The sequence below is a fragment of the Atractosteus spatula genome, chromosome 7, assembly GCF_055471065.1.
Source record: "Atractosteus spatula isolate fAtrSpa1 chromosome 7, fAtrSpa1.hap1, whole genome shotgun sequence".
NCBI classification, from domain to species: Eukaryota; Metazoa; Chordata; class Actinopteri; order Semionotiformes; family Lepisosteidae; genus Atractosteus; species Atractosteus spatula.
In genome coordinates, this window is record NC_142712.1 from 54,078,231 (window position 1) to 54,104,158 (window position 25,928).

General features: G+C 36.2%; 1 protein-coding gene across 6 annotated transcripts in view; it reads right to left on the minus strand.

Moving 5' to 3' along the window:
* Window positions 1-905: 905 nt before the first annotated feature.
* The window catches only part of cd276 (CD276 molecule), a 95,097-nt gene continuing 70,074 nt past the window's right edge, over window positions 906-25,928 (minus strand). For 3 of the 6 annotated variants that reach the window (XM_088920303.1, XM_088920306.1, XM_088920307.1), the window contains exons 6-8: window positions 21,482-21,523; window positions 13,949-13,981; window positions 906-2,045 (exon numbers count right to left, since the gene is read on the minus strand). In XM_088920303.1, coding sequence (XP_088776429.1) covers window positions 13,959-13,981; window positions 21,482-21,523 — 65 coding nt within the window. In that variant the 3' untranslated portion in view covers window positions 906-2,045; window positions 13,949-13,958. The remainder of the gene's footprint in view (window positions 2,046-13,948; window positions 13,982-21,481; window positions 21,524-25,928) is intronic. The other 3 variants (XM_088920305.1, XM_088920304.1, XM_088920302.1) reach the window with 2 other exon arrangements.

A 25,928-nucleotide genomic window follows, 5' to 3' on the forward strand; every position in this document is an offset into this window, starting at 1 on the left:
TTGAAGAAGCACTACTTTTCTCTTCTGTTTGATTAGCCTGTACTCTATATGGATTTGATTCAAAATACACTTGTACCTATGCGTCAGGGTAACAGCTAGACACTGGAAGTGAACTGCTCAATATAACTAAATGACTTGAGGTGAATCTTTGAAAAAATAAACTCTACCGATTAACATAAAATTTGTCAGGTTTATGACTGCAGTATGCACCAGTGTTACTCAACATAGCGCTTCTAATCAGCTGTATTGTGTATATCCAAAATTAGGATACAACCAACTCCTTAATTGCCATTTTGATACTGCTGATAATCAGTTAAATAATTAAGTTGGATCTGGCTATAGTAAAATTCTAAAATGATACAGATTGGAAGGGACAACCTGATTAATTCTGTGAAAAATATCACAAAGTGTGATATGCATGAGAAAAGTGATGTCAGTAAAAATTACTAACTGATCTGGTCTTGTAAGTCTGTTTCTTCAAAATGAAAAAGGTTAGAGCAGATATTATGTGCAGTGGGTATTTTGTACTAAGCTGAGTTCATGCTAGAGGAATGGACACTGTATCATTTATATTGTGTCTGTAGATACAGTATATTTAAATAAAGTCAAATGCTATGATTGGTCAAGATCTTTGTAGAAAACATTTAGCCACATGTTCTACAATTACACATACTGTAAAAACATTGTAAGGATTCTCACAAATGGATGAGAAAATATAACCCCAGATCCACTGCAATGGCCTTTTAAAATTGCCCCATAGTATGTGAAGTCAGGCTATGCATTTTAATGTTATACTAACCTGAAATAATAAAGCATCCATTCATGCATGGACCTGACTTAGCCAAGGTTAAAAATGTTTTGCTTCCATCTTTGAGGCACAATGTGAACAAAAAAACTGCAAGATCAGCTACATTTTCTTTATTCTTAAATGATGCCTGCATAACACAATATCTAAAACCCAAGTAAAATAGCCTTTTCAAATTGAGAATGTTTAAATGTTTAGTTCCAAACGGAATAAAAGAAGGCAATTGTGGATCAGAGAGGCAACATTTCTTTGTAACAAATCTCTGCAGTTTTAGATTGCACATGCAACACGTGGATTTAAGTGGAGAAAATATTGCTGTAGATCAATCTTCTCAACATACATTAACATCAACAGAACTAGAAAGCCACTACTGTACAATACCTGTAAAACTCAATAAAGGCTTTATTATTTCCCATTCTGCAGCATTAATTACTAAAACCTTCAAAATTCTTTAAAAACATTGTATTGCAACATCTGCATTGAAGTGACAGCCCATGATGAATTCCTAAGTGTAACTAACACAAAGCGTTTTTGTCTAGTTTACTGCAATACAAGAAATGAGACAGTGACATAATACATTACAGAGTCGCACGGTCACACAGTGAACCGATAACGGGACACATTTGCCTTTAGAAGAAGAAATCAATCAGGGATAAAGAACCTGACCCCTTCAGGTTTTGCTCTTTATTCCAGCCTTGCACAACAAAGTTGAATGCATTCTAACACTGATATTCAGGCACATTAGAAGTGTCTTAAAAAACAAAGGTCATTTTCAGGAGACTTTAATCCTGGTTTCACTCTCTTCAATAAAATGTTCATTTATTGTTTTGCAAATTGATTTAAGACAGTTTTTCAGTACACTTTATGGGTTTACTTTATCAACAAAGCTGTGAAACAAAATACAAATTTCATCCAGTTCCCCTTAAAAATAATGCAAGGTTATATCCATTTGATTCTGGTACACAAAAAACAAACATTTGTGGATAATGTTCCCATCAAAATCTCCTCACTTCTTTGAAGAGCAGAAGTGAACTTTAATACTGTATACATTACAGAAAATGAAAAAAACAAAACACTATGAAATACCGTACGTCTTCTTCAACAAGTCCAGCAAAGCCATCTGTGTTTCTTAGGCATGGGAAAACCTCTCTATGTAACTTTCCAGTAAGCAATGAACTGGTGCCACCTTAAGATAAAGGTATTGTTTGATGCACTTGGTTCTCAGTTGGGCCTCTTAAACCTGAAAAAATACAAAGAAGATTTGTCAATATCAACTTTTATTAGTTTTAAAAAAGTTCAAGCTTTGGAAATCCTTCCATTTGGAAATGTTACACCTGAGCATAAGTAAAGAATGGAGTATACTTTCAAAGCATAATTGAAATTGTGATTCAAATGCTATGACCTTTGTCTTGATTATTTTGTTAGTCATTAAATACTGATAAGCATTTTGATAGATATAACAGTCCCAAGTTTCCTCTAAGCATGTCCCTGGTACAAATAAACAGAAGTGCATTCAATGTGCAGTGCATTCTGGAATCACAGAAATCTGTCATGTTCAGACAAAGAGAATGTGAATATGAATGGAAAAAAATTAATGTAAATATTTGGCTTAAGTCTTTTAGAATTTTAGGGGAATTCAGAATAAGTCTAAAAATAAAACATTGCAGATGTATTATTTTTAAATAATAAAGTAGAGCAGAAACATTTTAAATGCAAGCTGGATTCTCTTTCCCTGTTGTCTCAGTAGACTGGAAACTTTACATCTACTGTACACTGTTACTGTGATTTTCACAATTTATCATGTGATATGGATTATGATATAATAAATGATGATAATGCTGATTATAAAATAGAGAATTTGCAGAAAATAATTACTCTTAATTTTGATATTTAACTGTTAAGACATTTTTCTAAAAAAAACCTCATAAAGAAAGTGGTGAGTAACTGAATTTCAGTGTATCCGTGGATGAAATGAACATGTGATGAACAGTAGAAACGATTCTGAGTATGAAATGAAATGGGTTGTGAGTGTCAATGCAATGGATTCTGGAGTCATGGAAATCTGGCATGGTCAAAGAAAGAGATTATGAATATGAATTGAAAATGGAGCACTTTTGTGTAAATATTTGGCTTTTAGAACCCTTTTGGAATTCAGCAGAAAGATGTCTGTGCTCGCATACAATAAGAAAACAAAGTACATGAGAAAAATAAAAAAATATCATAAAGTTTAACTATGAATATTTGAGACAGCAGGCAAAATGCTTCCAATGATCTGTTTTTTAACTACAAAGTAATCAGCAGTTTCTTGGATATATTTTTGACTATCATTTATTCATAAACAAAAACCATTACAAAAACAATTACACATCTTTGGAGTTTAAATAGGTCGTGATTTGAAATTGACTGTATATGTCCCTATGTGTATGTCACCAGCTGAGAAAAAAAAAATATACAAACTATCATAAAATGTTTTTCAGGAGAGAGAATACTTATGATAATGAGGTTGTCTTTACTGAGAAACTAGCATTGAAAGCATAACAAAAATGGAAATGCAGGTGCTATTTAGGTTGGAATAACATAGAAATAGGATCTCTTTTCACTTTCAATTTATCTAGACCATTCAGATTTGTCATATTAATTTCAATATTACAAATTTATTCACTTTATCTTAATTTTTAGAGCTGCATTTTCAAGTGTTGCGTTGTTTGTATATTCAAATACAGCCTCCAAACAACTTCACAGCTTTATCGGTCACATTAAACATTAGGTTCAATAACTAAAAATGCACTTTGGGAATACAAACTTAGACCTAGTAAATATTGTTAGCAGCTTTCTTTAGAAATATTGTTAGCAGCTTTCTTTAGAGACATGTGTTCCAAAAACAAAAAGGTAATTCCTATTATCACTAAACAAAAAATAACATGTTTTTTTGTTTATGTAGTGCAGTTTTTTCTCTTACACCATATATATGTGAAATATCTTTGCATCCCTAGAGTAATATAATATTGTTCTTGATTAATTAAATTTAAGTTTCTTTAATAGTAACATTTATATCTATCTTAAAGGTGTCATCATGAATTTACCTTAAATACAGTTCTTATTTTTGCCAGTATTTGGCTTTTTCTAGTACTTACTGTAGTTCCTATTTAATGTCCCAACAAGGGACATTGAGCACCTATTTTTTAAAGACTAAAGTGCTGCAAGGAGTCAGCCAGTTAGACAAATACAGAACTTTTATGCCTTTGGCATTTCCAAAAATAATGCTTAGCTAGCTATGTTTTCTGCTGTCAATAATCCACTATGCATGTAGCCGCACTGCATGACTGAGTCTTGAAATTATACAACCTTGAAAATGTATTCCTGGCACTCATCTCCATCCTTGAAATCTTCCTCCAAAGGAGAAAGATTATCCAACTTATCTGACATAAGCTAAATTATGCAGTAACACATGCATAATACATTAATTAAAGGACAGAGCTCCATTAGAGAATAGAGTATTTCTCCTGGTGATTTCTGCCTCCCACTTCTCCAATAACAAATAAAATCAAACCACTTTTAACAAAACTAAACATTTCGGGATGCTTTAATGAATTATAACTAACAAGATGTACCATGAATGATTTTAAAATAAGCCAAAAGGGTATTATAGGATGCTGTAAGAATGTTAAAAATCTACATTAGTTCATGGAAACTGAACTTGAAGCCCTACAGTAGAAATTATACACAAGCTGTCACTAAACATTTTACCGACTGTTCTCTTGTCCACTCAAATTTTATACATATCTTTATTAATGTCAATCCAATGACGTTCTACAGATTGAACTGTGCAATGCAAAACAGGGCTTTGTGTAACGACAATGAGAACAGGAAACGTTTTACACAGAGGGTTGTAGAAGTTTAGAACAAGTTATTCAGATATGTAGCTCATAACCTGACATTCTGAGTTTAAATCAGCTAATGTCTAACCACCAACATACATTCTTACATTCTTATTTAGAATGTAGATGCAAAGTAATATAAATGTATGTGAAATTGTATTTATATTGCTTCATTTTATTGCTGAAAGGCAAAGATTTTTTTGTTGAGTTTTCTTATACAGTTAATGTTTTTGAAGAAGTTATAAAAATATTTCATACATATTTGAAGACTGAAAATAAAAGTTATTCTGTTTCCTCCGAAATACAATACACAGAAAAACAAAAGAGACTTATTTGAATTATTGCCTGCTGGCTTTCCACTTGTCTGAAAATAGAGGCCTACAGGACTCAAAAAACCTCATTGCAGACAATGCATGCTGACACACTTCTTGATTGCTCTTGCATGTAGAAATGGCTGTCACTTCTGGACTTTTATCCGATTGCAGTGTCATAAGTCACTAAAGAGCCTATATATAATTTTTATTTATTTTTTATTTTTTAAAATCTTTTCAGGCCCCATGGTGTTAATTATAGCACAGTTTTCCCCTGGAGCAAGTAGGAGCTGTGAAAGCATATTAATCTTGATTCTCCTGCACAGTACAAAGTGTTGTTTGAAGAGATTCCTGTGGTAAACCCCAAAGGCAGCACAATTCATATGAAGCAGACTTGAGAGAAAAATCAAGGGGCCATAAAGGATTTCTTTAGGAATCTAAGAGCACTTGGTAACTTTACAAGGCACCTGATATTTTGTATTTCACTTTCTAATGTGGAATTTTCCAATCTCACAACATGAGGGATGCTATTGGAAGATTCTTTTCCTTTATGTTTTTTTTTCTTTTGAACTCATTTGCAGTTTAAAGGTCATAAATGTACATTCACGGCTCTTCCTCCTGTGCTAAAATGATTGAAAGTCTGCACTGTGGAGCAAAAAAAAACAAGCTGTAAGCAGTTTTTCCCTACTGTACTTCTGTAACTTTACTTGCTTTACTTTCTCTCCTAACATGAATGAGACTCATTAGAAGATGGTTACTAATTTAGTCAAAATAAGAATTTCTTCAGACTGAAAGCTTACAAAATGCAAATATTCCCAGTAACACTCAACAAATGTAATTTCTTTTAAGGAAAAAAAAGTAATAATTGGAGTCCGACCTTGACCACCACATGCACCATAGTAATTAGCAGGAGTGATGCATTGTGGGATATTCATTACAAGTCACCCATGCTGCTTTTTGGACCATGAGGGTGGGACTTCTGTTGTTCATTCAGTGATACTCAAGTTGTTTACTACTCAAGAATGATAAATTTACATTTATGTATACATTTTTTTCTCTCCAAACAACCACAAAATATTTCACCAAAGCAATAAAACATAAAAAGCATCAAAGATAATTAAGTCTTATTTATTAAGCATCATAAATAAAAAATAAAATAATCTGATGTATGATATTTATAATAACTTCAAAAAGATGAGGTTTCTGTTACTTTTCTAAAAATTGAGCTATTTTATCATCCAAATTTAATCATAGAGAGCTTCTCTAAACACTAAGAATGCTTGTTAAAATAGCCTTATTCATATTACAGTTCTTTGATGGATTATGAATAAAACATCTATAATTCAAACATTATTTTAACATATCCCAGTATTTTATTAACATATTTTGTTTCCCATATACATACAGTCTAGTTTTTATGTAATGTACACTATTCTAAACTAATGTGTCATTTAGAATAAAATGTGCTCTTTCATATTTCATGATAAAATATTAGTAAAGAGTCATACACTGGATGCAAGACTAGTGATTTACCCATGTTGTAATGTGTGCACATAAAATTCAGGTTTGCATTTACTGAAAGTCACTGAAAGCAAAGACCCCACTACCAATAAATTTATATTTTTAGGTGTATCCAATAAGATATAACTGAGTACTCCATCTCACATAATGGAAGTAATGAATTTTCAAGAGAATTTCCTACATTAGTATGTGATTTATGGTTTTGCAGATAAGACATCAACATGAATAGAACATGAATATAAAAATGAAAATGTAGTAGTGTTTGCATCTTATGCAGTCTGAGGTTTGTTTTATCATTGTAAAATAAATAATCAGGCAATAAATCACTGCCTGCGTTGTGTACCACAAGAACTCATAAAACACAGAAACAATAAGTAAAAAAACTGCTTAATATTTTTACTTCTATTTACCATTAAATACATCACAGACGCATTACGTGAAGGGAACTACTTTACTCAGTTTCACCTTGTTGTGTCGCTGTCATCTTACCCTTCAGTACTGTCTTTGCATAATTTTGTACTTATCAACAATACTATAATTACCATGACATCCCATGACTAAAATTTCCAGTTTCCCTTAAAATTCAGACATATCGACCTATCGACCTATCAAATGATTGCTCATTTTTTCCTTCCACATCTTCTTATAAGTAACCCAGCCTTATCTTTTTTAATTGTTGTCCCATTTTGCTTAGGTTAAATCATCCTTCATTGTATCATTAAGGTCAGAAAAACCATTACTTATTTCTCTCCTGCCCTCTAACTCTAAGGAAAAAACTTCACAGTAAAACAGTATTCACAAAACAGTAAACTGGAGATTAGGTAGTTTGAAGTCTTCACAAACTGACAACAAACTGGGAAAAACAGAGTATAGTTTCCCAGCTTCAGCTTTTCTAAAATAGTATTTTTGTTATAACTGTTAATTATTTCAGAAATAGTGCTAGTATTTATTGATAGTATTTTAAATTAAATTGAATACAGTAAATTTAAAATAAAGCATTGTTTGTTTAATTTTCTTCTATTTTCTTTTGCTATCCTTTTCTGTAAAAACTGAGACTGTGGTATCTTAGGGAACCACAGAGGTGTTTTTGCTATTTGATGTTTCTCTAATTTTCTCTTATCTAATGTTTCTAGATATATTAGAACACATATCTAATGCTTTCCTGATGGAAACTGAATAGCTATAAAATAACACCTGATGAGCTGTTACATTTAACTACAGAAACTGCAGGTCAGGTGAAGTAGATCTGCAAGATGAAGATGTCCAAGTAGGTAACCACATTTACTGTCCTACTGTGCAGTCTGCGAAAAGGAAAATTTGGTCCGCAAATGCAGAGAAAGTGGTCAGTAATGATTGTTCATGAAAAGGTAAAATTGTAAATGTAGAACTTGTGAATATTGAGGTTTTACTGTAGTTCTTATACAGTGGGTATAGAAAGTCACCCCCCCCTTTCAAAATGTTCACCTTTTGTGGCCCTAAAGCCCAAAAAGAAGACAAATAAAATCAGACTTCTTGCAGTTTTATTTACAAATTGTACCTTGCAAAATCCAGTGAAAAAAGAAAGCAAAATCTCTTAAAAAAATAAAAAAGTAGAATAACTGGGTTGGATCAGAGAACACCCCCCTGAGCTAATACTTGGTGGAAGCACCTTTTGCTTGAATTACAGCCTTGAGTCTGTTTGGACATACTGTAACTCTGCCAACTTTTCACACCTAGAGGAAGGAATATGTGCCCATTCCTCCGTACAGAATCGTTCAAGCTCAGTCAAACTGCGTGGTGAGCGTTAATGGACTGCCCTCTTCAAGTCATGTCAAAGATTTTCGATGGGATTTAGGTCGGGGCTCTGACTAGGCCACTCAAGGACATTCACTTTCCTGTCCTTCAGCCAGTGTACGGTTGTTTTGGCGGTGTGCTTTGGGTCATTGTCATGTTGAAAGGTGAACCACCTTCCCATTTTCAACTTCCTGGCTGAGGGCTACAGGTTTTCTTTAAGAATTTGCCTCTATTTTGCACCATCCATCTTCCCTTCTATCCTGACAAGTGCCCCAGTCCCAGCTGAAGATAAACACCTCCACAACAGCATGCTGCCACCACCGTGCTTTACTGTAGGAATGGTGTTCTTTGGATGGTAAGATGTATTAGGTTTTTGCCAGACGTACTGTTTTGCATTCTGGCCAAAAAGTTCAGTTTTGGTCTCATCTGATCACAGCACCTTTTTCCACTTGGCCACAGAATCTTTAAGTTGCTTTTTAGCAAAACATAAACGTGACTTGATGTGGATTTTTTTAAGGAATGGCTTTTTTCTTGCCACCCTCCCATACAGGCCAGATTTGTGGAGCACTTGTGATATTGTCACATGCACACAATGACCAGTCTTTGCCATTAAGGCCTGTAGCTTATTCAAAGTTGCCATCAGCCTCTTGGTAGCCTCTCTGATTTCTGTCTCCTTGTTGCTCGCTCATCCAGTTTGGATTGACGGCCTGATCTAGGTAAGGTCTTGGTGGCGCCATATGCCTTCCACTTCTTAATGATGGTTTTGACTGTGCTCCGTGGCATACTTAAAGCCTTTGAAATCTTTTTATACCCATCTCTTGACTGGCTTTCCACCACGCTATCTCAAAGTTCTTTTGAAAGCACCTTTCTGCATTTCTTTGCTTTGAAATGCACTTCCAAGCAGTGGAATCCTCTAGAAACAGCTGCTAGTTTGTTGTGTGCTGCTAGTTTGTTGTGTGATCTAAAAGGTGATTGGTTATACCTGAGCAAGTTTACAAATGTAATTGTAAGGGGGGTGTTCGCTTATCCAAATAAGGTATTTTACTGTTGTAATATTAATTAATTTTCAGAATGTTTCAGAATTTTATTTTCACTTGGCAAATGTGGGTTACTGTGTGTAAATAAAAATGGAAGATGGCTAATTTAATTTGTTTTTATTTTCAGAATGTCATACAACAAATTTTGAAAGGGGGTGGTGACTTTTTATAACCACTGTATGTCTTTGCTCCTACACTGCTATAAAACGGAGAGGTTTTGTATATTTAAGCGTATTTTGCATATTGATACACTGGGTCTTTCAAAAGCTTATCTAAATTACGCACAGGTATAATGTGAAGGATTTTGTTGTACAATTCAGAATTCAAAAAAGGAGACAAGGAGGACAATGTACTTGCAGCAAAGTCAAAAAGAATAAGGAATATAAAAGATTCTTCTCATACGCATTGTAGTTTGCACGGCAATTCAGTAAGAGAATGCTTATTTCAAGCTCAATCCTACAAGCTTAAGCAAAAGATATAGCAATATGACTTAAAGGCCAGAATTTGAATTTATAACTAATCAGGGATGGTTTTGGTGCTGGCAAAAGATACACGGTATCAACAAAGTTATTTTAAAAGGGAAGTACTTTATCTGTCTGCAGATGAAAAAGTTGACAGTCCAGCAGAATTTAGGGAATCAAACAAGATAGTGGGCACAATGAAAAACAGATCTATAATTCAGATGAAGATGGTCTTTATTGTTTCCCAGCAATTCACAATTTCAAGTCAAGATCTTTTTAAAGAATCTAAAGAAGTGGTCACCCTGCTGTTTGCAGCTAATAAGAGAGAGAAGCTCACACTGTTACTACTTTTAATCGGAAGGAGGAAAGATCCACAGTGCATTTGCCATGTGGATATGTGCCTGTGCTCTGCACACAAAACAAAAGAGATGTTTAAGCCAAATATTCAAGTCATGGTTTTATAATTAATTTGTGCCTCAAACCCAGAAGATTCAGAAACATACTGTAAAAAGCTCAGAGAGAATGCATTTTGTCAGTCTGTTAACAGGAGAGTTATCCTCCTGCAAGTAAACTGGTGATGATAGCAAATGATAGCTACATTATGGTTATGCACTTGTCATAAAATACAATCAGTACGATCCAGTAGACCAATGGATGATTTTAACCTATGATTGTGATTTTAACAGTACCATCATAAACTACTTTTTACTCATCTTTCAGATGTTTAATAACTCTCCAAGAATCCATCAAAGCATGGCAGGTGATGGTGCAGGCATTGTTGATGACTTCCAAATGTCTAATCCATTACAAAAGCGCTGGATGAAAGGTTAGGAAGGTGTCATTGAGCAAGGCATGATACTGCCAAGTGTAGATACAGAGGATATAGAAAATTCAGGGTTTACAGAACTTGTAGAAACCATAGTGTGATTGATGATATGTTTTCCTATCTGCTTTTGCACACTTGAGAAATGGCAACATTATTGCTAGTGTGACAAAGCTAACCAAAATGGAAACCGGAAATGATAAAGATGAGATGTCAGTGGCTGTGGCAAGTGTCAGTAGAGCCCTACAGGGTTCACATATAACCTTGCAACTTCTTGAAGACCAAGATGCTACAGAAGTGAATACAATTCAGCTATAGCAAATCCATGACCTAATTTGCATTTGACAGAGGAGTCATGAGAACAGGAGGAAAAAAATGCATAACTGAATACTTTCTAGCATCCTTGGGTTTAAAAAGACCCTTCATAAATAAAAATCATTATTATTTCCCTTGTATTTCTTATATCCCTTTACTGCTTGCAACAAGTCACACATTTTATTTGCCTCATTTTTGTGAGTACTGCAGTATACATGCTGTCACTAGTGGTATAGTAGGCTTATGCAATTTATTACTTTTATGTTTTTTTCTACTGTTGTGGTTACATTATGCACTGTATTAGGCTTCTGTAATTTCCTGCATCTTACCACATGTAATGCTGGTGTGGGGCTATTTGAAACCCATAAGTTATGTCTGTTACTTCTTTGTACGTCTCACTATATTGCTGTTGTCATTTTACCATTATTTTATATTGGACTTCCACAACTGCAAAATATTGAGTGGGTAGTATATCAGGATTTACTGATAATTAAATTACTGACAGTAGGTCAGCGTTCATGGTGAATCCCCTTGCCTACTTTTTGACTGATCTTTGCTAATTAAGACATGAATGATCTTTTTACAAATAAGACATTGTATTTTTGTAACCTCTCAAGAAATCTAATCTTGAGTTTGAAATCCCAGGGGACTTAAGCCTCTGTTTAAAAGTCAAGTTTAGATGAATAAATGTCTAGGCCTATTATTTGTTAGAATTTCACCATCTTCTTTGATTATTTTTCTTGTCCTCCTACAGCTCCTGCGATAGGAGATATGCACTTAAGGTCTGTCAATAAAATAATTTTACTTTCCCCTGGATCTTGAATGAAACAATATATGTAAATTGGGTAATGGTATAAGGAATTATAAATAATGCAGAAACAGAAGAGGAAACCAACATTCACTGAGAGAAATTTCCCCTCAGGATAAATTCTGTCGTTATGATCCTGTCAGACCAAATCAGTATCAGGCAGGTGAAGCTGCCATTTTATAGATGAAAAAGAAAATTTCACCCAAAGGGTCAGGACTCATTTTGGACAACAGCATCAGCAGTTTGACCTCTACATTTTCAAAAGTAAAGGTTCATTTTAGGTTCAAGTAAAACAATGTTAACTACGACATTGAACCCGCATACTGTATGTGTTTTGTAGCAGCTTTCGAGAATGTTTCTCCTGTGCTTAAATACCTTTCCTAAATAGTGTGCCATTTTTACTACCTGCAATCTAGATAATAAGCCCCTCAGCAAAAAATACACATTTTTACTGGGTATGTCTAAACTGGCTGTCAAAGGAAACACAAGATTAAATAAAGGTTATTTGAATGCTTTGCTCAAGGGGAGAACCATTATCTGCCACTAATTGTACCTACAGGGCCTGTCACTTGAGCAGCATTAATATCAGGTCTCCTGATAGAAAAGGAATTAACCAAGTGCTGAGTTCCAGATTACCACACAATTTGTTGCTTTTATTTCATTGCAGAAGATAATTTTATTTGCAATAGCTCTCAAAAGAAATTATATATCGTGCTATCATTTTTTTTCAATTTAAAACTCCTCAGTGTGTGTAATTTCAAAAGCGCAGGAAAAAGCTTTTTTTGGTAACCCTTAACTTTATCCAAAAAAAAGAAGCCTTAACACTGAAGCTGCCAGGTAGTTTTCTGAGCACTGAGCTATTTTTTCTATTAAAGACCACAATTTTTCATTTATTTCACTCTAGATTTCAGGAGATGCAGCATTAGTCAATACTACCATCTTTCATTTTTGTTTGCTTTATAATAGCTGCTTCTCAATATATTGCCTTCCCAGTTTTTCATTTACATAGCAGTGTTATTCGTCTTCTTCACATGCATTTTATCTATAAGTGTTTCCCAGAACATATAGTTTAGTGTTGGGCAATGTCTCATTAAACAGTCACCTTGTCCTGCTAGCTTTATTATAGATGGGTTCCAAGTAAAGAGTATACAGCAACTTTTGTATTTGATTTAAATTAACACACATTAAATACATTTTAGGAAAATAGAGTCTAATGACCATAATATTCTTTAGAATATTAAAAAGGGGGAGGGGTAGAGCAGTTGCACTTTGGCACTGTGGCTAAGGATCTGCGCCTTTGGCTGGAAGGTTGCTGGTTCAAATCCCGCAGCCAGCAGAGGAATCCTACTCTGTTGGGCCCCTGAGCAAGGCCCTTAACCCCAGCTGCTACAGGGGCCCTATTAATGGCTGACCCTGTGCTCTGACCCCAAGCTTCTCTCTCCCTGTCTGTGTGTCTCATGGAGAGCAAGCTGGGATATGCGAAAAGACAAATTCCTAATGCAAGAAATTGTATATGGCCAATAAAATGATCTTATAACATGCTGTTCATGTTGACCATACCCCGCTGAGAAGCAGGAGACTCACAGAACACATGAGAAATATTCAAAGAACACTCACTTCACTGGAATTGCACACACAGATGTAGTAATAATAATAATAATAATAATATTGTCATAAATGGCTGTAAGTCCTTTGCTAATTGTTATGCTAATAACATACAAAGCTAAAAAAGAAATTGGAGAACCTCAAAGCTTCAGAGAAGGTTAGATGTCCAGGTCTGAAGGCAAAATATTATTTCAGCCTTTAGCTCTGTTGAAGGTTATCACCAAAATGCTACAGAAAAAGCAACAGCTTCTGGCATCTATGTATATGCTCTGATTATAACATCATGATTTCTCAAAGCTTGATTTATTCTTTATAGGTTTAATGCAGAGTTACATTGTTACAAATCTGTCATCAGAAGCCACAGTGAAAAGAGATTTCTGCATGTTTACCACCAATAAGGCAAATACAGCTGTAGATGAAAAGTCATAATGTACACTGGATTCGATTAAATGAAACCAGACAATAAATAATTATCCTCAGTTTTATACAATAAACCATTATTATTAAATTGTGGAAAATAACGGTTAAAGAATGGGACTCAGGAAAGGCTATTGTATCTGCAATCATCAAAAATCCACATACAATACATGTCTAAACAGAAATAATCTTACCTTAGTTCCCTTAGGTTTTAAGTGGTTGCATTGCTGCAAGACAAAGAAACATATTTACCTAAAAGTCACATTTATCTCACGTTCTATATTATTGGGTAAAGGATCAAACACAAACCATTCTATGGAACAAGTAATAGGTTTATTCCATGCTGAAAAAAAGAAGAAAGAGAACACAACGTTTCGGCCGTGGAGCCTTCTTCAGGTGTGAGAGAGACAGCGCAGTAGGTAAAGGTAAAGTAGCGGGAGAACAAAGGTTGGGAGGGAGGAGGAGTGAGAGGCGGGAGCAGGGGACAGAAAGAGAGGCCAGTCAAGAGGTGTGAAGTCAGAATGGGTGCAGAGAGGTGTGAAATGAAACTTCCAATGAATGGAGAAAATTTAAAAGAACAGTAGTCTGTCGTTAAGAGAAGGGAGAATCTGTGATCCTAGCTGCAGAATAATTTTAGTTTCGGTGGTCTTTCTGATGTATGAGTTCGGAAAACCATCTTTGAGAACACAGACGGAGAGATTAGAGTGGTCGTGGCCATCAGAGGTGAAATGAGAAACAATGGGATTGGAGAGATCTTTAATCTTCACAGCCCTGACGTGTTCTCTGAAGCGGTCTCTGAGTCTCCTTCCTGTTTCTCCAATGTAGATGGCTGGGCATTTGCTGCAAGAGATACAGTAAATAAGGTTGCTGGAGGTACAAGATGCTGTCTGGGTGATCCGGAATTGTCCTGAGGGGCCTTGAATGAGTGTGGTGGTGGATGTGTACTTGCAGGTGATACAGCGAGCTCTGTTGCAAGGGAAAGTGCCTGGTGTGGATGGTTGTTGAGGGCGGTCAAGGGAGCTGTGAACAAGGAGGTTACGCAGATTAGGTGGTCGGCGATATGAGATGATAGGGCGATCAGAAAAGAGGGCCCCAATGGAGGGATCATCCTGTAGGATGGAAAAGTTGTGGTTAATGGTCCTGGGGATAGGAAGTGTGTTAGGGTGGTAAGGAAGCACCAAAGGAATGCGGTTGTTACGGCGGGAGTTCCTGATCGGGTTGATGGTCCGGGGGGTGTTTTTGGCTCGGGCAAGGGCCCTGTCAATCACACTGCTGGGGTATCCTCTGTTGATGAAAAAGGAGTACATTTCGAGGGCTTGGTTCTCGAAGTCGATGTCATCGCTGCATAATCGTCGTAGCCTAAGGAACTGTGAAAAAGGAAGAGAGTTTTTAGTGTGGTTGGGGTGAAATGAGCTGTACAGGAGGTAGCTGTGTGAATCCGTGGGTTTGTAATAAACTGAAGTGGACAGTCGGGGGTAGTTGATAGAGAAGTTGATGTCTGGAAACGGAAGAGTAGTGGAAGATATGTTAACCGTATATTTGAGGGACAGGTGGAAGTTGGTGAAATGGTGCAGGAAGAACTCAAGCTGATCGTTGGAGCATGTGGCGGCACCAACGCAGTCATCAATATATTGTTTGTAGAGGTCAGGGACATAGCCAGTGTAGGAAGCGAAGAAGCGTTCTTCTACCCAGCCGACAAAAATATTGGCATAGCTGGGTCCCATTCTGGTGCCCATGGCAACTCCACTGACCTGATGGTAAAAAAGATTATTGAAAGAGAATGCGTTCAGTGTGAGGACCAATTCTGCAAGGCGTACCAGGGTGTGGGTGGGTGGATCAAGCACTGTGCATTTGTCCAGCGTGTGCTTGAGGGCTGTAAGGCCGTCATTATGGGGAATGACAGTGTACAGAGATGTGATGTCCATGGTAAAAATGTAGCATTCAGTACCCTGAAATTGGAAATCATTAAAAAGTTGGAGCGCGTGGTTGGTGTCTTTGATGTATGAGGGAAGATCTTCAACCAGCGGTCTCATGAGGCTGTCGAGAAAGGCTGAGATGTAAGTAGTTGGACAGTTACATGCTGATACGATGGGGCGTCCAGGGGTGTCCGGTTTGTGGATTTTGGGGAGGAGGTAAAATTGAGATACCTGCGGATGTTCCATGATGAGCCGGTTTGCCTCCTGGGGGAGCTCATTACTGCTGATAAGAAGAGAAATGGTGGATACCACTTCCTTTTGGTAGTCAGTGGTAGGGTCCTGTTGGAGAAGGAGGTAGGCAGAAGTGTCAGTTAGTTGTCTAGAGGCTTCAAAGATATATAGATCCTTACGCCACACCACAACAGCGCCTCCTTTGTCCGCTGGTTTGATGACGATATCATCCCTGTTGCGGAGAGACTGGAGCGCCTGATTTTCTCCTTGGGTGAGGTTAGACCTATGTTTACTGGGTATAGAGAGTGCCTTGGGAGCTTGATTAGTGCATTGGTTGATGAAATAATCAACTGGTGGAAAACGGCCAGAGGAGGGAGTCCAACAGCTCTGTTTGGAATTAATGTTGTCAATGACATCAATAACCGGGTTGTTATCAGCTGCCTGTGAAGAGGAATTGTCGGCAAAATGTGCTCTGAGACGGATCCTGCGGTAAAAGCGGTTAAGGTCGACATTGGTCTGGGGGATGTCCAGCTTCCTGGGAACTGGTACAAAACTGAGCCCTTTGCTGAGGAGGGATCGCTCATCCTGTGAAAGGGAAAGGTCAGAAGGTATGGTGACAACAAAGTTAGTGTTGGTGAGGGTGTTCGGGGTGTTGATGGTTTTCTTCTGTAGAAGTTTTTTGTCCTTCTCTGTAGTGAGAAACTGGTTGAGATTAGAGATTAGAGTTGAGAGATCTAATGAGGTTAGTTATGAAGGGAAGATGATGTGGAGCTGTCAGCCGTAGAAATTCCTTAGCCTCTTTGATGTTGTTGTTGGAAAGGATAATCTGTTTTTTGAGGGAGAAAATGGTAGAGAGCATTAGTTCTCTACCATTAGTTCTCTACCAATCAAGAGGTGATTGGCCTCTCTTTCTGTCCCCTGCTCCCGCCTCTCATTCCTCCTCCCTCCCAATCTTTGTTCTCCCGCTACTTTACCTTTACCTACTGCCCTGTCTCTCTCACACCTGAAGAAGGCTCCACGGCCGAAACGTTGTGTTCTCTTTCTTCTTTTTTTCAGCATGGAATAAACCTATTACTTGATCCTTTGCAGCCTACGCATGCTGACGCAGCTACCCACCTGAACTACAAACCATTCTATGTTAATAATACAAAACCACACAATTAAAGCCATTGTATAAATCCAGGGTGTGCTATAACCTACCCAACTCTGAAAAGCACCATTAAATCCCATCATAATGACTCACTAAATCATATCCATTGTTTACAGAAGTTGCTCAAATACAATGCATTAGGGCAGTCAATCCAACTCCACTTTTAATAACTGTAGTCTCTAATGAATACACCCATTCCCTTTCCAATCCAATGCTGCTGTCCTCAAACACACATACTTCTCCCACCAACCTTTCCTCCATTAAGACAGATCAAAGAGCAAGACTATTTAATCATCAACTGCAAATGCAAACATAAAACTGTTCTCTAAAGAAAGAAGCAAGTGAAATGGTTAGACAGAAATTGAACATCTGTCTTAAAGAGTGGGGATTCTGATCACTTACAGTATTTATGCTATTGCCTGTTCTCTTTGTGGTTCATAATATGTTGAGGTAAACATTCTTGAGTATCAAGTATTTCAGAATAGGTAGAGACATTTTAATTGTTTTCAGAAAGAGAAATTCTAATATTGTAAAACAGACATAATAAGGCACATTGTTCTTGAATAGTCATTAAAACAAGTATTGTCAAAATATTAGTTTCAAACACCATGCTTTCGATCTTCAGTATTTTTTCTTCTTAAATTTAGAAAAGCCATTTGACTCTTTCCAATATTTTCTTTAATCATGACTTAACCAATCTACTGCATCTCTCAAGAGTCCTGTAAGATCCTGCAAGACTACGCATGTACACTACAATTGGGCGTTTGCCCATTCAGTTCGCCACAATAATGACAACTTTATTTGTAGGTGCTCAGTGGGCAAAAGATGTCAAGTTAAGCTCCAGTATTTAGGTGCTCTTGTAATTGAGTTTCTGAAATAGGAGCATAAGATTCCTTTTATTTTGAATTGTATTTACCTGAGTGAAAGATTGGATTTGAAAGCACATAGATATGGGAAAATCCCTGAGAGAAATACTAATGCTTCAGGACAATGACTCTTTTTTCATTTTACCACAAAATCCAATCAACGTTTGAAAATAATTGTTTAGATCTTTAAATCCAAATGATAAAAGTACAGGTAAACTGTCTGTACAGTCTTTGAATCCTAAAGAATCTGTGGTTGGATTTTTGAAGGTAAACAGAGACTTTTTTCTTTAAAGTATCATTCCTTTTCAGTTCACGTTTATGAATGGAGAGAAGTATGATTTTCATTTGTAATTCAATCACTTATTATTCTACTTGTTATACAGGTCATTCTTTCAAAAACCTCTTTTGAAATAACAGATGATGTAGTCTAGAGTTTGTTGCTTTTTCATATTTTTTAGATGAACATATTACCTCAAAATGTCATTTCCTTTGGAGAGACATGAGAAAATGTGGAGAGAACTGGAGAATGCTTAAGTTATTTCTTTAAAATTACAAGTTTTATGTTGATTAAATACAATATTTATACACACACTGAACATATACAAAAAGACAAAAACAAGTAAAATATAACTAAGAATTCAATAAAAACTGCTTTGAAAATTCTTTTTTTAAATATGTGTGGAATACTTAGGTTACAAATTAGGTTAGAATTTGTAAAAGAAAATTTGTTTGGTATACTTTTTACCAAGGAAATTTTATTAATTTAGTTTAGTTTTATCTGTGACCTGTATGAACAGGAGTTATATTTTAGAAGATAAAATTGGACTTAGCTGCCTTCAGTTTAAGAAATTCAAAATTTTGCATCCCTAGTGTTCTGTATACCTTTATGCATGTACAGTACGGCCATACCTCAAACTACAATCTTACTTTCTATGGAATAAGTATTCATAACAATGTAAAGAAAAATACAGACAAATATGAAAAAAACAAATAAACTCCATATGTGTAGAAAATCATTTAACACCCAGTGGCAACTTTCACTGTGATAATCTTGATTGATGACTCCTATAGCTGTCTGGTAGGAAACATGTCACTACAATTTATGACAGTTTTGAATAGATGTATCAAGGAGTTTGTGCATCATATTTAATTTAGTGTGATTGGGAAGAGACAGTGACTATTAATTTGACTGGTTGGGGCTGTCTAGGTCCTAATATTAAGGCCAACATAGTAAGAATTTCTTCCAATTTGTAACTGCTTAAACTGCCATTATTGACATTCATCTCTTGCCTTTTTCACAAAACATAGTGTAAAGTGATATTTTTTTTATTCCTTACACAGCAGATTCTTGCAATTATATATCAGTTACTTTCTCTCTCATTGCTTAATTTGTAATATTGTAATTTTGACATTGCTATTCAATTCCTCTTCTCACTCTGGGTAAATAAAGATGCAAAAAAGGTGTTGTCCAAGATGTGTACTTCCAGGCTGATTGTTTCTGTTTTGGTCCTTAGTAACCAACATGACAAAAAACAGGTCCCACTGCAGTCTCTACCCACCATTACCAAGGCAGTCTGTGAGATCATTGAGGATTAAACTGGCACAAACCTATAATCTCCAGGATATTGAAATCCTTCTTCATGGAGAGTTTTACAGGTTGAGCCACTTGGAAACTTTACGCACGCAGTATTAAGTATTTACAAAACATTGTATAAAATACCAGTTGTCACTAGTGCAGGGAATTATTGTTGAGCAAAATATAACAGTGAAGACTAAAGAGTTAAAGCCCTGACAGCAAGATATTTCACATCCAAACTCTAGAGAACTTTGTTCATGAAAGAACTGGGTCATAATGTACACTCCCAGGATTTTGTGTTGCAAGCATATAAATCCTCTGAGCCTTGTATGAGAAGGCTTGCATGTGAAGTATGTTGAGCTCTATTCTGTCTACAGGCTCCTGACAGTATACAACTCTGATTAGATAGAATACTTCAGAGAAGGTGATGTTCAGGGAGAGACAGGTTGCTTTGAAAGGGCTGTTTTTGAGATCTTGTTTACAAAACAGGGTATTTTGTTCAGCTGGTCCCCAAACGATCATTAAAAACCTACTTAAATCAGAAAATCCAGACAGCAGGATATCACTGTGGAATGTCCAATCAGAGCAGCTTTTATTGGGACCCACAAAATAACCGGCAAGCTCATTAAGATAACACAGAAATATGCAAGGGCTCGCTGTCATCCCAGATCGATTCAATTGGGTTCATTTCATCTCCTTTGTTTGATCCATTGGAGCCAGATGGCAAAACAAAAGCAGCTGTCGCAAGTGCTTAAGTAGCATCTTTGATTATGTAAATAGCTCCACATTTCTTTCATATGAGCTTGCACAGGTGTGACATAAATTATCTCTGAGGAAAGTGTGAAACCAGGAAAGAAAATGTCCTTGTTAATACCACATTTTAACCATTTAGCTGCTCTGGATGAAAGTGCTTTTCACATAATGGATTATCTGCATTTATTATTAGCTATCTCATGGTTTTGTAAATTCCTGACAGGAAAACTTGCTGTAGCCCTCTCTCTAAAATTCAAAATCAAAATGACATTTTGTATACTTGTTTTAACGTTTCATTAATAGAAAAACACAAAGTCTTAATCATAATTCTAGCAAGCTCTCACTTCAAAACAATTTGCTTTCTATGGCTTGCTTCTGTCAACATATAATAGGTCATTTAAATTAAACAATACTAACTTTACTGCAAATTAACCTGTTTGAGTTATGACAATGTAAGTCTCAGGATGGCTGTTATGCAGTACATTGTCAGCAAAGGATTACAATGCCATGCAATGTCATTTGGAATTAGACTCTAGCCTTTTCTACTCACCACTGCATGCACTTTTCTCAAATGCAAATTTTGTATCTCACATAATCATTATTACTGTACAAACATGACTTTAAGACATAAAGAACTGCTGGAATATTTGTTTTAAAAATCTTCCAGCTACATAGTAAAAATTAAGCTGCTAGCAAACAATCAAGATACATGGCCGAATGGTCTTCTTTCATTTGAAAACTATGTAGTGTTCTAAAGGAAAACATTTCCCCAAATATAGGTAGGTAGGTCCCTTTTCAGGCCATAAAGGCCCATGGGCCACCATTTGTCCTCAACCATTCAACCCTGGAAGTGGAGGTGATGTGCTCAGCATCATACTCCAGCCAGCCTATTATCCCCTGGAAGACTAACCCCCAGTTCTCATTTGGAGAGCAGGCTGAATGGACCTGGGCGCTGTCTTGAAGGAATTAGAGCAAGCTACATCACTTGCCCCTACTTGGGATTGAACCTGAGACCTTCTGGTCAGGAGCCAGACCCTTGCCATCTGAGCTACCACAGCTCCTTTCCCAAATATAGCTTCAAAAATTATCAAGATTTTATAACCAGAACTAGGAATACACTTTAAGAGGCTCTAGAAACTCAAAAGCTACAAGTACTCTACTAACTTTCATTTACAGATATACGAGTATTTTAAAAACCTCTTGAGTTTAATCACCATAACATTGTCAAAACTGACCTTTCTTGGATTCATCCTCTTCAATTTCCTTCCCCTCTTCAACTGAGAAAAAAATAAAAACACAATTCAAAGTTAAAATCTGGTCTTCGTGGGGTGCTCTTCGTCCACAAAAGCACTTTGAAAGAGCGTAGGTTAAGTCCAGATGTTGCCAGTTCAAAGGGTAAATACTGTACACCTCTGCCTTCAGTGAAAAAGTGACTCGTTCAACTTTCTATGCCTCCGCGTTTTTATATCACTTCATTAAGGGTGCCTTTAATCAGTTCCAAAATCCCTAGGTAAACTTAAAAACAAAAGCAAATGTTAGCAAAGAAACTAAGAAAATAATTACATACTGGATGTTGGCATTTCCATTACTTAAGTTGTTAGTTTATCACTGACAATCATAATAAAAGAAAAAAAGCCCCAGTTTATCAGTGTTCTACTATTACCATCAGAAAAGGCAACTAGGTTTAGGGCTTAGACCTGTAGTTACATAGTTGAGATATGTTAATTTTTATTTATTTATTGTTTGAAGATTTTATGTATTTCAAATAAATACATGAAATAAAGAACAATATATATTTGCAAAAGGATGGCAGTGCAGTGGTTAGTATTGCTAACAGCGGGGCCTTGGATTCAATTCCCCACCCTGGGGCTCTATCTGCATGGAGTTTTTTTTATTCTCCACATGTGTTCATGTGGGTTTCCTCCAGGTGCTCCGGTTTCCTCCCACAGTCCAAAACATAGTTAATTAGCTTCTGGGAAAACTGGCCCTAGTTTTGAGTGTGTACGTGCCTGTGTGTTTGCCCTGCAATCGACTGTCGTCCTGTCTAGGGTGTAATCTATCTTGCGCCTGTAGATTGCCGGGACATGCTCTGGCTCCCCTGTGACTCTCAATTGGAAGAAACAATTAGAAAACGGATGGATGGATTTTTTGCAAAATTGTGATCTTTTCACATATAGGCTACACATTTACTTGTTTCTTAATACTGTACATTTTGGAGTCCATTTAAGCATCTGTTCAAAGATTGAAGGCTATTATCGCTGTATTGTTCTATTGCTGAATTATTTACTCAATGTTTTTGGTAAATAAATGGCCTAAAATATAAAATAAATGTTCCACCCTGCTGGAGAGAAAGCAATCACAATGCAACATTAACAAAACTACCCTAATGCTACATTTAATGGAGTTTTTAACAATGTTTGAGAGCAAGGACTAGCCCTATTACACCATGCTACATTAAGTATAAATACAAGAATCAAACATCTCTTTCCCATCACTGATCATTGTACATCTCTCCCCCTACCCCATCATCACCACTGTAGCAGTTCCTTGGTTCATTCCACCTATTACAGGGGTCTGATGGCCTTGTACTTACGACCAGGGTATAGCTCCCTCAGACAAGCATGTTAAAGCCAAATCTATATCTCAAATTGCTCATGCACAAAACTGTTCAATACTAGGTTAAGCCCAAAGCTATTGAACTCAGGCCTGCTCAAGTGGAAATATCATGATAAGGAAAATGTGGTAGTTCAGTAACCAGTCTCTTTAGCCTGGGGCCTCTGAAGTAGAAGATTGCTAAAAAGGATTAAATATAAACTGCAGAGTTGTAATGCAGAAAAAAAAGTTCAATGGAAGCTACGTTAAAACTGACTCATTTGTGACCCAAGCAAGATTTGAAATTTTGCCTCAAGAAAATGAATGTCATCCTAGAACAGCTGCTTTAGATACTCCTTTAAAGAACTAAATTTGTATCAGGCAGTCCTTCTAAGTCATTGTATCTTTTTCTCTGTGAAAGAACCTGCCAAACTGTGATATGAATAAAGTGCTGCACTTTATTTTACATATGCCACATTGTGTAAATGTTCCTACTGGGTTTTTGATATTATAAGGTTTCAGTTTGGTTTCAGCTTGTTTGGTACTCTATGGAGAGTCTGGTTATAAAAGAAACCAGCAACCCCTGCACCATGAAAGAATTTAAAGAATTAAAACTGAGATTTATTGTGATGAGTTACAAAAGTTTCATATGACTGAAGAAGCACACTGAATTTAAAGAATCCAAATTAAAAAAAAAACACTCAAAATCTATTAAAAACAATGTTTACATCAGTTACACGTACAGTATGTGAGTGCCTATTTAACATTCAATGAATATTTAAAGTCTATGGTCTTTATTTTCCCTGCAGGCAAACATCCTGAACAATAGTAAATGAGTCATATAGGAAATTGACCCATAGGGACAAATAGGCCTAATGCAAGTCATCCTTTTTTGTACTCTAATTTGACGTTAGAAGCAGTATTAACAGAATAAAAAGGTCATTTAAAGATGGAAATACTATGCATTCTGAGCCTGGTGATCAATTTAATTTGTATAAATGTTTTCAAGAGAAGGAAAGCTTTCAAGCCTCCTCCCTGTTTCTATTATCTGGTGTAGAAATTTGGTATCATTTTGCTACCTGTTTTCACATCAGAAAAAAACAGCACACAAGTCTGATAAAACTGAACACCTCTGCAGGCAATATAAATGAGAACATGATTTTTTTTGTGGACAGGAACTCCTCAGACATCAAAAATGAAAATGGTTATTTTCTCTCTTCCTTTGCACACATTAATCTGCATTTCCTGCCATTCTACACATATAGCTACTTTATGTAATTTCCATTGCAAATAGTAAAGACAGCATGTACACTTTCACTTAGACTTATACCACATATTGAGGCCCATGAATTAATACCGAGGAAGTGTGATGTCTAAATAATTCCAAAGGTTTGCAATATGTGTTAGATGAATAAGAAAACAAAATATAGCTCATGGGAAAACATTTACTTAAAGGCTACGAAGTGTGGTTGCTAAGGGATCAGTGCATTCAATGCATTGAATTTCCAAAACCTGAGTGGAATGTATAAAAAGAAATTTTGCCTGTCCTCACAAAACATGGTTATGTGTTTGTGTACTGTGAGTTTGTGTACTGTATGTATACAGCATTACTATTCAGGTTATGCTCTGCAATACAAAAGTAATTCACAGATTTCTACAATCTAGTTTGCTGCATGCTCATAAGCTGAAAGCACACTGTATCCATTCTTCATACATGCTAAAACCTTTGAAGTACTGGAAATCTGTTAACTCATATTTGCTATTTCTGAGTTTTCTTCATAATGCCATGAAAGATTGTCTTAGAATGCAAAATTGTTGAAGGTGAATACATTCTGCAAGATTAAGAACCAGCAAGTATAGCCTCCAGATGTGATGGCCCCTGCAGTGGTTGGATCACTGTGCAACAGTAAGAAAACAAACTACTTCAAGTGGTACATTGAAAAGGTGAGCCCTATTCTAAAGGAAATGTATGGTGGCAACTGGTTACTTTGGCTTATGGCCAAACTGAATAACTGAAAAGAGTGCTTTTGGGTGACCTGGAAGTCAATGACATGCTATATGTGCTTATTCTAACAGTCAATCATCAGGAAGAAAATTATTCTAAACAGGGTATTTAAGGCAATTACAATTATTTTTTTTTCTCTGGGAAAGGTACAAATTCAAAACACAAAGTTTTATTGTGAATATGTAAGTAAAATGTAATTCATGTTTTGTTGTAATTATACAATTTCCTTAGATCATATTTCATTTTCCTCAATATAACATTTTGAAGCAAAAATCCATTGAAGCTAATACGTATTGGATTAAGGAGAGGCACAGTGCCAGCTCTTGCAATGAAACATTTTCTAATACTATAACTCTGCTAGTATACCTCCTCACTGACCTGAAAATCCTCTGCCTATTACTTTTGGGCCTCGACCAGTAGAGACTTCTGAAGTGGGACGAATTGTGTGGTGGTTTTATAATTCAAACTTATTTCCTCTGGGACCAGTGCTGAGACTACCAATTCAATTTCACTTGTTTCTTCAAGCAAAGCTGCATTCAGGCCTAAAGAAGGAGCAAAGACCGGACAATAGCAAGACATCCGAAATTCTACTCCCTAATATTGTGATATTATATTTAAGACAATTTGCTTGGATGATTTTTTAAATACACTGCACTGCACACTGCAAAAAACAGGTCATTAAGACTTAAGCCCACTGCCTTCTGTAACGCTCTTCAAAGTATTGTGTGACCATGACAATAATATTATCATTACAAAAAAAACACTTCTAGAGTATATACAAAAATAGAATAAATAAAAATCATTGGCCATTTGGAAAGATCTGTCCACTTGAAGACTGTTGCAACTATCTAGTATGCTCTCCGATTTGATTAGAATTCAAGCACAGTTTCCATTTACTAGTGAATCTTTGACTTAATGTCCACTCAGTGAAGTGAAACCATTCCCTCATATTTTGTTGTACTTTTAGTAAAACATAGCTATTAGGTTAGGTCTGTGTACTCTAGAATTAACTGGAATATTGTGGTTTCAAATCCCAAGTGGGGCACTGATGTTGAACTCTTGAGTCAAGAAAGTATTAATAGTGG